Source organism: Eurosta solidaginis, chromosome 5, assembly GCF_040869045.1.
Source record: "Eurosta solidaginis isolate ZX-2024a chromosome 5, ASM4086904v1, whole genome shotgun sequence".
NCBI lineage: Eukaryota > Metazoa > Arthropoda > Insecta > Diptera > Tephritidae > Eurosta > Eurosta solidaginis.
In genome coordinates this window covers 4,405,458-4,417,577 of record NC_090323.1, presented here as the reverse complement: position 1 = coordinate 4,417,577, position 12,120 = coordinate 4,405,458, and the positions used below count along the sequence as shown (strand labels likewise).

At 35.3% G+C, this 12,120-nt stretch overlaps 2 protein-coding genes across 2 annotated transcripts; both read right to left on the bottom strand.

The window, feature by feature from the left end:
* Window positions 1–398: 398 nt before the first annotated feature.
* Window positions 399–6,596, bottom strand: LOC137254641 (glutactin-like). The gene is made up of 7 exons (XM_067792477.1): window positions 3,639–6,596; window positions 3,263–3,415; window positions 2,686–3,201; window positions 2,490–2,625; window positions 2,075–2,265; window positions 1,682–2,009; window positions 399–1,614 (listed from the first exon to the last, which is right to left on the bottom strand). Exons 1-7 carry the CDS (start codon window positions 3,960–3,962, stop codon window positions 1,499–1,501), a joined length of 1,764 nt encoding a protein of 587 aa, XP_067648578.1. The 5' UTR covers window positions 3,963–6,596; the 3' UTR covers window positions 399–1,498.
* A 647-nt stretch (window positions 6,597–7,243) lies between these two features.
* Window positions 7,244–10,325, bottom strand: Est-Q (Esterase Q). Its single transcript, XM_067792478.1, has 7 exons — window positions 10,069–10,325; window positions 8,898–9,050; window positions 8,325–8,840; window positions 8,124–8,259; window positions 7,866–8,056; window positions 7,475–7,802; window positions 7,244–7,412 (listed from the first exon to the last, which is right to left on the bottom strand). Exons 1-7 carry the CDS (start codon window positions 10,294–10,296, stop codon window positions 7,276–7,278), a joined length of 1,689 nt encoding a protein of 562 aa, XP_067648579.1. The 5' UTR covers window positions 10,297–10,325; the 3' UTR covers window positions 7,244–7,275.
* Between the last annotated feature and the right edge of the window lie 1,795 nt (window positions 10,326–12,120).

The following is a 12,120-nucleotide window of genomic DNA, read 5'->3' as shown; positions in this document are numbered from 1 at the left end:
AACTGGTCATGGTATGGCCCTAACCTCAAAAGACGTAAAAAAATCACTACAGATTGATTTTTAAATAACGTTAGGGCCAAGACAAGACCGTTGGCAGATTGGGATTCGGAGCATCACAGTACTTGGGAAAACATCCGCGGCTTTGACTTATCGAAAGTATGTATGTAAATGAAAAAAGTTACACATTCAATTCAATTTCATATACACTAACGTGTTTTTATTTAAGATAATATTACAAACATAGAACTAGTTCTTATTCTCATCAGAATCAAAATCTTCTGAAATTATGGGTTCGGCAAAAGCGCTGCCCTCAAGATTTTTATAAAAGGAATGATATTATTTTTGTATAACCAGCTTTTCACAATGTTTTTCCAAGTATTTTAGTTTTGATTCGGGAAGAGGCAACGGCTTCCAATAAACCGGTTTGTCTTCATTTAAACAACTATTTTTTTAAGGATATAAGCTATTAAAAATTCTTCATCGGTGTAATTTTTTTTAAGAATACCAGGCACGTATACCCGAACGATGGGACATACGAATATGTGCTGTTCTTATTTTTTGTTTTTTTTTTTTTCAAAATTGTAAAAATTGTTTAGCCATATCAACGAATGTGTCATACAATATGCCATATTCATTTTTCTGGCTCAACTTTTTGTGATTGAATTGTACATTCGTGAAAATGGCATTGCAAATTATTGGGGTTTCCATGTATGTAGGAAGCTCTAGATTTAAGTAGAACCTAGATAATGTAAAGGGTAATCCAAAGAGGCCTCTAACGCGAAATCTGAAAAATTGCACATTCATGCTTCTGGCTAACGGGCAACGATATCTATATTGATGAAGTTTGGTAGGCGCGTTTATTCGGATGTCCGAATAGCCTTTTGTCGATAAAGATCAAATCGGACCACTATGGCACACGACCGATTTTTTCGGTGTAACGGTTTTTTGTCATATCTTTCACATTTTAAGTGGTAGAAGCTTCAAATTCGACCACACTATTTTGTATATAGCTTAAATTGTGTCGGAAAAAAAGTCTGCCACCAATATCTATTTTTTCCGGACTTGGCTACAGAACATTATGCTTGTGTCGCCCAAAATTGGCTTGAAGACACCAATGTACATTATGTTAGCAAAAACTTGAATCCACCCAAAAAGGCCTTACTTGAGCGATATTGGGTTCTGCAAATAATGAAAGCAAAACTTTTGACAATAGAGCAACCAATAAAAACCATTACAGAAGTAAAAAGATAGTGGCGAACAATATCGCTATAAGTGGACAAAACCGTTGTAAAAAACTTGATGTCGGGTATATTGGGTATACGGACAACAAAGAATAAATGGATAAAACTTCTTTACCTGTATTTGATATATATATGTATAAATATATATTTCCATACTAAGAAAAAAAAAGTACAAACGAAGTATGTGTTAGCACTTTATGGGCATTTTTTGATAAGCAGGAATTTTTGTACTAGTCCTTAATGTCAATAAGACGCTCTTAAGACTTAATTAACTTATAATTATAAGGATCATCAACTGTTGCTGTAAGTTCCGTTAAAATGTCACTGCCCAAGGTAACTTCTTTATCAATATGAAAATAAGGACCCGACTCCGCTAAAATATAAACAAAAGAAAAAAACTGTTATAACACAAAAAATAATAAGTATCCGGCTTTACATACTCTCCATCGCTGGTATAAACAATTCCGGTTGATCTTCCACTCTTGGTTCACCCTCAGCTGCAAAATTATACCATAAATCTACCATTTTCTTTGAAAATTTTGTATCCTTCTCATTCAATTGATGTGTAGCAAACAAATATATATTATCGTTAGTATGATGAACCCCACCGTAGAATGGATAGTGCGCATTGCTCTTATAATAACCGAATCGTGTATGCTCTCCGGCATAATCAAAGCTATACATATAGACATCTTTTGTACCACTCAGACGTTGCAGAGCGTTTGCGTAAGCAATCACCGGTGACTTCATATAAACAATATTAGCGATCTGCAAAATATGTAATTTTTTTTTTATTTGACGATGTATAATCAAATTTACTAATACATACATACATCAATATATGCTGGCCAGGCGGCTGTGTGATTGTACGTATCCAAAATTTCTTGCTTAAAGAGCATACGTAAGAGCACGTTATTGGAAAGTTTGGTATAATCATTATTTCCATCGATCAAGATGTTGGCAAATTGACGCACAGTTAGTTTTGAAATGCTGCCATGTATGCTCACAATATCATCATATGTGTCTTTGAGGAGAAAAATATATATTGCAGACTCATTTTGCTGTGTTGATTTTTCGACAGGGTGCATAACTGATGTATATTGGGACGATTTTCCATCATTCTTTGACAAACCAGTTTCAGCGTTATGCCATCTTCAGTGTAACTTTTGTTGCGGAAAATCGTTCCATTACACATCATATATTTCAGACCTTCTACTATCAACTTAAATTACATATTTACTGTCATACTTGCCAATGCAAAACTGCCATCATGTTTCGTGAATCCCATCATGAACGATGCTGTGCGATTGAGACTTTCTAGCAGTGTTTTCGGTTCCGTTGGAAGTATGCCGTGTACATCGCCTATTACGGGCGAAAATCTTACCTTTATAAAAATTGTGTAAGCATTATTTATCGTAATCACCTTTGTTTTAATTCCTCCTACCTTTCGTGTTACTTTCAACAGATTGAATACATCAACACGTTCTAGGCACTCATGCTGCTTCTGTTTCATTTTACACCCAACACAATTCAGAGCCTCACAAATGCTTTCTACCTGCTGTAATGGTGCGCGATTAATACCCCATGGACCCATTATACTACCCGATTGCAAAATTGATCTCTTAAAATGTTTAACCGAACTTTTAGGACTCATCAATAATACACCTGACATGGCAGTGCCCGCGCTTTGTCCAAATATGGTTACACTTGCCGGATCACCGCCAAACACATGTATATACTTTTGCACCCAATCCAACGCTAATAAGACATCCATTAATGGCGCATTACCAGGCATTTCGTCAGTTAATGTGGTAAGCCAACCAAGCGCACCAACTCGATATTGCACCACTACCAGCACCATATCTTTCTCCAATAAATAATATGGTGGATGATTGGAGGCAGAACCATTGTAAAAGCCTCCACCGTAAATATAAAACATTACTGGTTGCTTAGCGTCCAACTGGAGAAGTGAATCATTGATACGATAAGGCAACGCGATTAATGAAAAAGTACCTGCTTACATTTTTGGTGTAGATGCTTAAACTGAGGCAATCCTCCAAGTCTTCCTTTAGCTGCGAAGAGTTTAATAGCGATACTGTCCCTATATCCGGGCATCGTTTACCGAAGTGGCGCGCGTCGAAAGTGCCCTTCCAAGGCGCACGGCTTATTGGTGCCTATAAAAAAAAAAAATAACTGATATCTAAAGCTTGAAGATTTTTAAAAATTCTATTAAGACCAGCGCAGTCTCTTTTAAATACACATTTTTGTTTATATCTCACGGGAATTTCTAAGAAGACACCAATGGTACACTACCAGTACTCGATTTAAACTTAGAAAACAAAACGATTTTTTCCCCCACCAAATTAAATGATTTAAAAAGTGTTCATTTTAACTTACTTTAAAACGTAATTTTCCACTTGGAGATTCCGCATATGGAACACCACGAAATGAGTAAAACTTTTGGTGAGTCCATAATGTTTCATCGATGCTACCGAGCACTGCCCCTTGTCCGGGTAAATCAACTTCTATAGACTCTGTTGTAATGATGGACTTTGATATTGTCAAAGCAACAATAATTGTCGCCAAAGTGACAACAACAATAACTACTCCTATTAGCCATTTCATGATGTAATAGCAAAGCGATTGGAACACGTACTGAATGAACGGTACTTCATGATACATTTGAATTGAAGCATTATATGTATATAAACCCAAATTCATAAAGAATTAGATAAGTTCAAAATTTAAAGTAATAATTTTGTAGAAGTCTTAATTATATTATCCTAATAAAATTGTGTTTATTTTTATAAATTCGGGTGTTTTTTAACAAATACAACAACAAGCGTTCACTACAATAACTCAGCACAAATTGACTGTGATGGAGTCTAGGCCAAACTTCTTCGATTGCTTTTTGTCACGAAATGAACGACCTGGTAAGTTAAGTTGCCTTCAACGATTACTGGCTTTAGAGCAGAGATCACTTAAACTTTTTGGAGAGCCATGATTTAAAGCCTCTTACTTACTTTTGTAGTGTTCTTGCACCAGAGCAGTAGTTAGGAGCTATACTTAGTAGATTTTTTTCTTTTTGAGTCATAAGCCACCTTTTCATAGACCGGGTCACATATATAATATGACCGTGAATCGGAGCAAGGTACTTCAAGCTTACGAGTATAAGTACAACACCATAATTCCTATAATATGCAGACCGCATAATAATGGCGAGTTAACAGTTTGTACTCATATTGCTCAGGGCAGGTATTGACATTTTAAAATATTTGTTATCTCACTTTTATACTCAGCTGAGCAAAATTCACAGACATTTTTTTTTTTTTTGTCCCTATAACGGTAACCCGTAACGACATAAAATAATAGAGACGAATAAAGACTTCTATCTATCAAAATCCACTTGTCCGCCTACACGATAGCTTGAGAAAATGTTGAGGTATCTCAGGCGCGGATCTACGGCGGGTGTCTACCTGACATTTCGGGAGCCATAAATCGTAAGAAGAATTGAACTTTCGTGAAAATATTCGGTAAACTTATTTTCTTTATAACGGGAAATATTTCCAATATGGGACAACCATTTACTAAACATGCCTCATATTCACAATACTTAATGTCAAGGAACTAAAACGAGGTGTACGATAAAAACTCACAGCTGAGTATATAATATTCGATACCACCCGAACTTAGATTTCGATACTTGTTTAGATATGACCCAGTGTTCCGACTGTACCGTAAAAGCTAAGACGGAATCAACACCAGTGCACGGACTTTACCACTTTATTGGTAGATCTACCAACTTTTTAGCCCATTTTCATTTTCTACCACTTCTACCACTAAAGCCCAAAAATCTACCAACATTTGCCTTTGTAAGGAAATTAAGAAACGATTCAATTCCGGAGACGAAAAATTACACCTTTTGGAATATTTTGATGCAAAAGATATTCAATGTAGTCAAATTACAACGATTTTTCGCTTACTTAAAGCTTTTCCATTTCACAAAACTTCCATGGAAATTTTTAACAACGAATGGCGATCATTAATGTTATATGATAAGGAAAAAACAGAAAAGATATTTTCCGACGATATTCTTAAAGGATGGATAAAATTGGGAACTGAAAAGAGTCTTCTAGAAAAAAATTTGTTTGAAAATGTGAGTGAATAAATGTGCTCCTTAGCAATATTACCTCAAAGTTATGCAGCCGCAGAAAGGTCGTTCTCTATATTGAACAACATAAAAACCGCCAAGCGTAATGGATTAGAAATTTCAAGCATTTCCAATCAAATATTAAGAAGTTAAAGAGTATTGTGTCGTACGGACTTTATTTCAGCCTCCAATTGAGTTAATAAGATTTTTTTTTTTTTATTTAATCACTAGATTTTTCTTTTTTTTTTGTCAACAATTTTTTATTTCAGCCTCCAATTGAGTTAATACGATTATTTTTTTTTTATTTAATAACTAGATTTTTCTTTTTTATTGTCAAAAATTTTTTTTTGTCGAAAATTTGGTTTTTATTTTGAAAAATTGGAACACAAATTCAATACAAGAAATAAATTTTTTTATTAGAGAAAGTAGTAGTCATCTACTCGCAAATATTTTCCTGCGCTATTTTCGTCAGTTATTAATCAATATTTTGAATGAATATAAAAAAGTTTTAAGTAAACGATAACATGCCAGTGTGGCAGAAAAATACTGGTACATTGGAAAATTGTTGTTGTAATGAGACGTATCGGTAAATTTTCTTCAGTATTTCAAGCTCAAAATACAGAAAAAAAGCAAGTATCATATAGGCATAAGCCATATATATACAAATTTACATACATTTTTTTGTTTTGTTTACATGTTTTTTAAAGTGTTATTTCCGTGAAATGTGCTTTATTTGTTTTGCAATAAAATATAAATTGTTTTGTACAAATATAAAGTGTACCTATTGTTTTCTTGGAAAAAAAATCTACCAATTTCTACCACTATTTTAATTTTTCCGCTACCAACGTTCTCTTTTTAAAAGTCCGTGCACTGCTCAACACATTTCATGCGTGACTTGATTTTACTTATAAGAAACGGATCTTTTAAAGACTGCATAACAATGAAAAACATAAAATAGTACTTTAGCAGTGCTTCGCCCCATCCAACAGGTGCGGTTACTCAAATATTGTCATCGATATCCTCTAACGGGAGTCCGAGGAAATTTGCAGTTTGAACACGGTTTGACCAAAGAGATATGGGTGTTAGAGGTGTTGGTTCTATGTTGCAATTGAAAATATGACTGGCGTCAAGTGGGGACACGTTGCAAGCAGGATATGAATTATGTATGTCAGGGTTAATTCTAGATAGGTAAGAGTTTAACCTGTTACAGTGTCCAAATCGAAGTTGAGCTCGAATGACGAGCGCCTCCCTTGGGATGTTGCTTTCCTCAACTGCGAGTTAAGGATATTTGACTAATTTGTCGACTTTTTGTGCATATCTTTGCAAACGACTAACTTGTTAGGTGCCGAATAGTTCTCACGGAGATTACTCCTTAAGTTGCTGGAAGGCGTGGCCTCTTTTGTAAGCTCAATACACAAAGACCCTATCCAACATATTCACAATTGTGTAGGTCTTCTCGTTCACTGCATGCAGATACGGCTTTTTACGGGTTTGTATTCTATTAATACATATATCATACCAAACTGTAAGAAATACCTTTGCAAATAGGCTTATCGGTATGTATCTATGTTCTCTCATTTCACTCTCTCATTTTTAGCAACTTTGGAAGTTACTTATTTTCATAAAAGTGCGAACGCTGATTTATGCTTTGGCAGATACTATAAAATCATGCCGCAATCACGTTTTTTTTTTTTTTGGTAAATAACTAGATATGGATCGTAAAAAGATAGTGATACTTTTGCGGGTAAATCCTTCGTAAACGAAACCTATAAAAACGAAATGCTGAAGAAAGTTGGTAAACGGTTTATAAAAGAAAATTACATATATTTGTAGATAAGTTTTGCTGCTAACGACGTTTTCACACCAATATATATGAGATTAATATTAGGAATGTTTACTTATGTCATTACGTATTATTAGTTTATAATTTTCGGGATCATCAACAGTCGCTGTTAGCTCCGTTAAAATATCAACACCCAAAGTTACTGCTGCATTAACATGAAAGTAAGGACCGGACTCCGCTGAAATAAAAACACTTAGTCAAGTAAGCATGTCAAGTTATTAAAGGTTCATTTTTACATACTCTCCATCGGTTTGATTAATAGTTTCTCTTCGTCCTCCACTTTTGGTACACCATTAACTACAAAACTTGACCACAGATCGACAATTTTCTTAGCAAATTTTGTATCTTTCTCGTTCAATTGATGTGTACCAAACAAATATATATTATCGTTTGAGTGATGCACCCCACCTTCGAAGGGATATTGCGAATTGCCGAACTCATAACCGAAGCGCGTATGCTCGCCCATATAGTCGAAACTGTAAAAATAGATGGGTTTAGACCCAGCTTTACGCTGTAAAGCGTTCGCATAAGCAATCATTGGTGATTTTATAAAAATTATATTAGCAATCTGCGAAATGATGCCATCAGATAATTAATTGATAATTAAAATTTCTTATGCATAAATACCTACATCAATGTAAGCTGGCCAGGCTGCTTTATGATTGTGCGTATCCAAAATTTCGCGCTTGAAAAGCAGACGTAAAAGCAAGTTGTTGGAAAGTCCGGTGCTATCTTTGCCGATATCGATTAGTTTGTTAGCGAACTCACGCACTGTTAAATGTAAAATGCTGCCATACTGCGTCACAATAATGTTGTAAAATGCTTACGGAAGAAATGATTTTGTAGTTTTACTGTAAGTTCTATAACAAAGCTCCGCCAACAAACATACTTGCCAATGCAAAGCTGCCATCATGTTTAGTGAATCCCGTCATTAACGGTATTGTTCGATTGAGATTTGCTAGCAAAATTTGTGGTTCATCCGGAAGTATACCTTGCACGTCACCAATCACAGGACTGAAACTTTCCTAAAGCACAGTGAGTAAAAAACATCTATTGTTTATTTAAATTTGTACACTAATTTTCCACGCACATCTTCTGTGACTTTCAGCATATCTAGTACATTAACCTGCTTCAGACACTCGAACTGTTTCTGCTTCTCTTTACAATCTTCACATGCTAAAGCTGCACAAATGCGTTCCACCTGCTGCAATGGTTGGCGATTAATAGCCCATGATGCCATTATACTACCCGATTGCACAATAGATCTTTGAAAATAATCTTCGGAGCTTTTAGGACTCAATAATAAAGCCCCCGACATTGCGGCACCTGCACTTTGGCCATCAATTGTAACGCGTTTGCGATCACCGCCGAATAGATGAATATACTTTTGCACCCAATCTAGTGCTAACATAAGATCCATTACCGGCACATTGCCAGGCATTTCGTCGGTTAATGTAGTGAGCCAACCAAGCGCGCCGATGCGATATTGCGACACCACAAGTACAATGTCCTTTTCCAATAAATGTTGAGGAAGGTGGTCTGATGCAGAGCCATTGTAAAAGCCTCCACCATAAATATAAAACATCACAGGTTGCTTGATATCTAACTGAGTGGAATAACAGATAAGATATGAAATGTGATATGCAGAAAGCTGGGTGCTTACATTTTTAGTATAGACGCTTAAGTTGAGGCAATCTTCCAAGTCCTCTTTGAGTTGAGAGGAGTTTATTTGCGCTAAATTTGTTATAACTGGGCACCGTTTCCCGAAATCGCGTGCATCAAACGTTCCATACCAAGGGGAACGGCTTTTAGGTGGCTGTAATAAAAACAGCATATATCTACTTTAGTCTCTAGAAGGTATCCTTATAGTATATATAGCTAAAAGAAGGAATCCATCTTCCACCCTGGGTGCGCCTCGACTAGTCGTTTTCATATAGAAGAGCTTTTCGTAGTTTAGTGAAACCGAAAGTTTACTGTGAGGGGTACAACTTCTTCAGCAGACAATTGCACGTGAAAACCACTTCAAATCTCAAAAGGACTTAAAAAAATATAGCGCTTCTTAAGATCACTAACTTCAAGATCACTTGGGGACTATTTTAGGATATTTTCGAAACTGTTTTTGGACTATATAAAGATCACATCGGGACTATTTTCGGAATCTAATCGAGACTCACTCGATACCGATTTGCAACAGTTTTTAAGTCAATTCGGGATTATCTTAAGTATAATTTCGGCATAGCTTCTTTACCATTTCGGAACTATTTCGAACTCATTTTCAAACAGTTTCGGGATCGCTTTCAGATTATTTAAGGTTTCATTTCGGGAAATATTCTGGATAATTTCAAGACCAAGAAGAAAATAGTCCGAGATTATTCTGAAATTGTTTCAAATAAGTCCCGTAATAGTATCGAAAAGGTTTCGAATGAGGAAGTGATCCTCTTTCCCCAAAACAGCATCGAAATAGTTTAGAAATGATTCCGAAAATAGTCATGAACTTATCCCGAAGTGTTCACAAAACAGTCCGTAAGTAGTCCCAAAATGGTACAAAAATATAAAATACAATAACATCCCCTTCGAAATTTGATCGAGCATGACTCTGCATTAGTAGATATGCATATGCATCGACATTGAGAAAATATTTTTTTATGGAGATTTTCACATTTGCATGACATTTTCACTTCGTGCGCCAAATATATTAAAATCCAAGTTATTATCAAAACGTACATGTCTATGCATAAGATTTGGTTTTCACCTTGTACTAACTACTAGATCTGCTTTTTAGAGCTATGTAAATATTAGCATTTTAGAGCACAGTGGTGTCTATACAAACGCACTTTAAACCGCAAATTTCCTTTTGGGGACTCCGCATATGGTATACCACGAAATGAAAAAAACTTTTGTTGTCTCCATGATGTCTCATCAATCCGACCGAGTACTGCACCTTGGCCGGGTATATACACCTCTATAGAATCTTTGGTAATTGTAGACTTTGATATTGTCAAAGCAACAATAATTGTCGCCGAAGCAACAACAGCAATTATTACACCGATAAGTAATTTCATGTTGTAAACGCTAAATGATCAGAACACTAACTGAGCGAACTGCCCACGTAAAGCGAGAATTTTATGGAATTGTTTATATTTTTGTAAAATAATTACACATATAATATACCTACACATGTATGCATATAAATGAATACATATGTATGTATATTAGGGTGGTTCTTACAAATCCAAAACAAATTTTCAAGTCCCACCCCTTTAAATGGCAATACGAAGGTCAAAAACAACACAAACAACTTTTGGTCCCGATTGAAGACGGCTAAGAGGTGTCCCATAGGGGTCAAGGTTAAGATTTTTCTGTTGACACTCATAAAATTTTAATATAATTAATACTAATAACACCCAAAACCATATATATATTTTGGTTCCGATTGCAGTTCTTCGAGTTCAGTTGAACCTATGAAGACTCAATATATCAAAATATATATTTACTAAGCGACAGGTTTTCAATCGCAACAATAATGTATGACATATTTTTGTTCTTGGTATTACTGTTTGAAGAGGTAGAACTGTAAAATACCGTTTACTTGATGTATAAGGGCCACCCTAATGTATTTATTATAATGCGCTCAGCAAATATTACAACATTTAGATCACAGGGCACCATCGTAAAGTAAGACGCGGTCCTAGTCTCTATATTAGCATGGCATTGTAAGGTGGGGGCAATTTTCCCCTTGCCGTTACCTTGGCCAAAGATAACATGACAGAAGCTAACATGAGCACAGAGCGCGATCATATCGGTATTATTTTGGGTCTATCTCTGTAGAAATCGGGATCATATCGCTACTATTTTGGATCCCTGTAGCACTTCAGTATTACATTCGAGTTTATTTAGAGACTATCGACTGATCGTTTTTGCCTCGGATTTTTTCATGTTCATAAGATGAATTATAGGTTTTCAATGCTGGAACTTGTTACTTTAAATGGCTCCATTCTGGTAGCGGCGCGCTAGGAGTGATGCCCCGACTGTCGAAGCCAAGCACTCTTGTCTTGCTCACGTTGCAGGGTTTTGATGTAATCGATCATATGTATGTTTGTGCTTAAACAAGGACAAAGAGGAAGGCGTGTGATCGAAAAGGTACGCACGAGTCTGGGATTAACTATCAAATGTTTCCAATTTGTTCTAGATTTGTTATCGGATTGTTAGCAAATTATATTGGTATACTGCCAAATCTATAAATTTTTCGATTTCTTATAAAAAAATATTAATTTTTATCGAAAACTAAGGGATTTTTTATCAAAGATTTATCGAATTGCTATCGAAAAAATATCCATTTATTTTCAGAAGATATCCATTATTTATTGATGAGTTTTCGATATGTTATGACAAATTTATCCATTTTTCATCAGAGTGTTGGTAAGTATTCTCTTTTTTTTATCGAAGATTATCGTCGTTTTTTATAAAAAAATATCAATTTGTTATTGAAAATTTTCCAGTTTGTTATCAAGAAATTATCGGTTTGCTATCGAAGCGTTATCGATTTATTATCAAAAAAATATTGATTATTTATCGAAAATGTGTCGATATGTTATCAAAAACTTATCGAATTCTTATCAATTTCTTAACAACGACTCATCGGTTTTATGTAGCAGATACCGAAAAAACATCAATATAAAATCGATGACACATCTGAACCCGTTGATAACAAGCCAGTAAGAAACCAACAATAAGCCTATGATGACTCGCCGACAACAACCCGATTGCTCGAGCACAATAATCGATAATAAGCCGGCACCATAGCTATCGCTCTCTTTTCATGCCTTGCGTTATGCGTCACATTTCTATTAGGTCGATGATTTCTGCCTTTGCTTTTTATAGAGAAA

Bases quoted from the DNA above. Each gene is read 5' to 3' on its own strand.
- LOC137254641 (XM_067792477.1), bottom strand. From the start codon at position 3,962: ATGAATTTGGGTTTATATACATATAATGCTTCAATTCAAATGTATCAT. The intron at 3,202-3,262 runs GTAAGCAGGTAC...TCACTTCTCCAG, and splicing joins TAAGCATCTACACCAAAAAT to TTGGACGCTAAGCAACCAGT. The intron at 1,615-1,681 runs GTATGTAAAGCC...TTTATATTTTAG, and splicing joins GTTTATACCAGCGATGGAGA to CGGAGTCGGGTCCTTATTTT.
- Est-Q (XM_067792478.1), bottom strand. From the start codon at position 10,296: ATGAAATTACTTATCGGTGTAATAATTGCTGTTGTTGCTTCGGCGACA. The intron at 9,051-10,068 runs GTGCGTTTGTAT...TTTTTATTACAG, and splicing joins AAGGAAATTTGCGGTTTAAA to CCACCTAAAAGCCGTTCCCC. The intron at 7,413-7,474 runs GTATGTAAAAAT...TTTTTATTTCAG, and splicing joins ATTAATCAAACCGATGGAGA to CGGAGTCCGGTCCTTACTTT.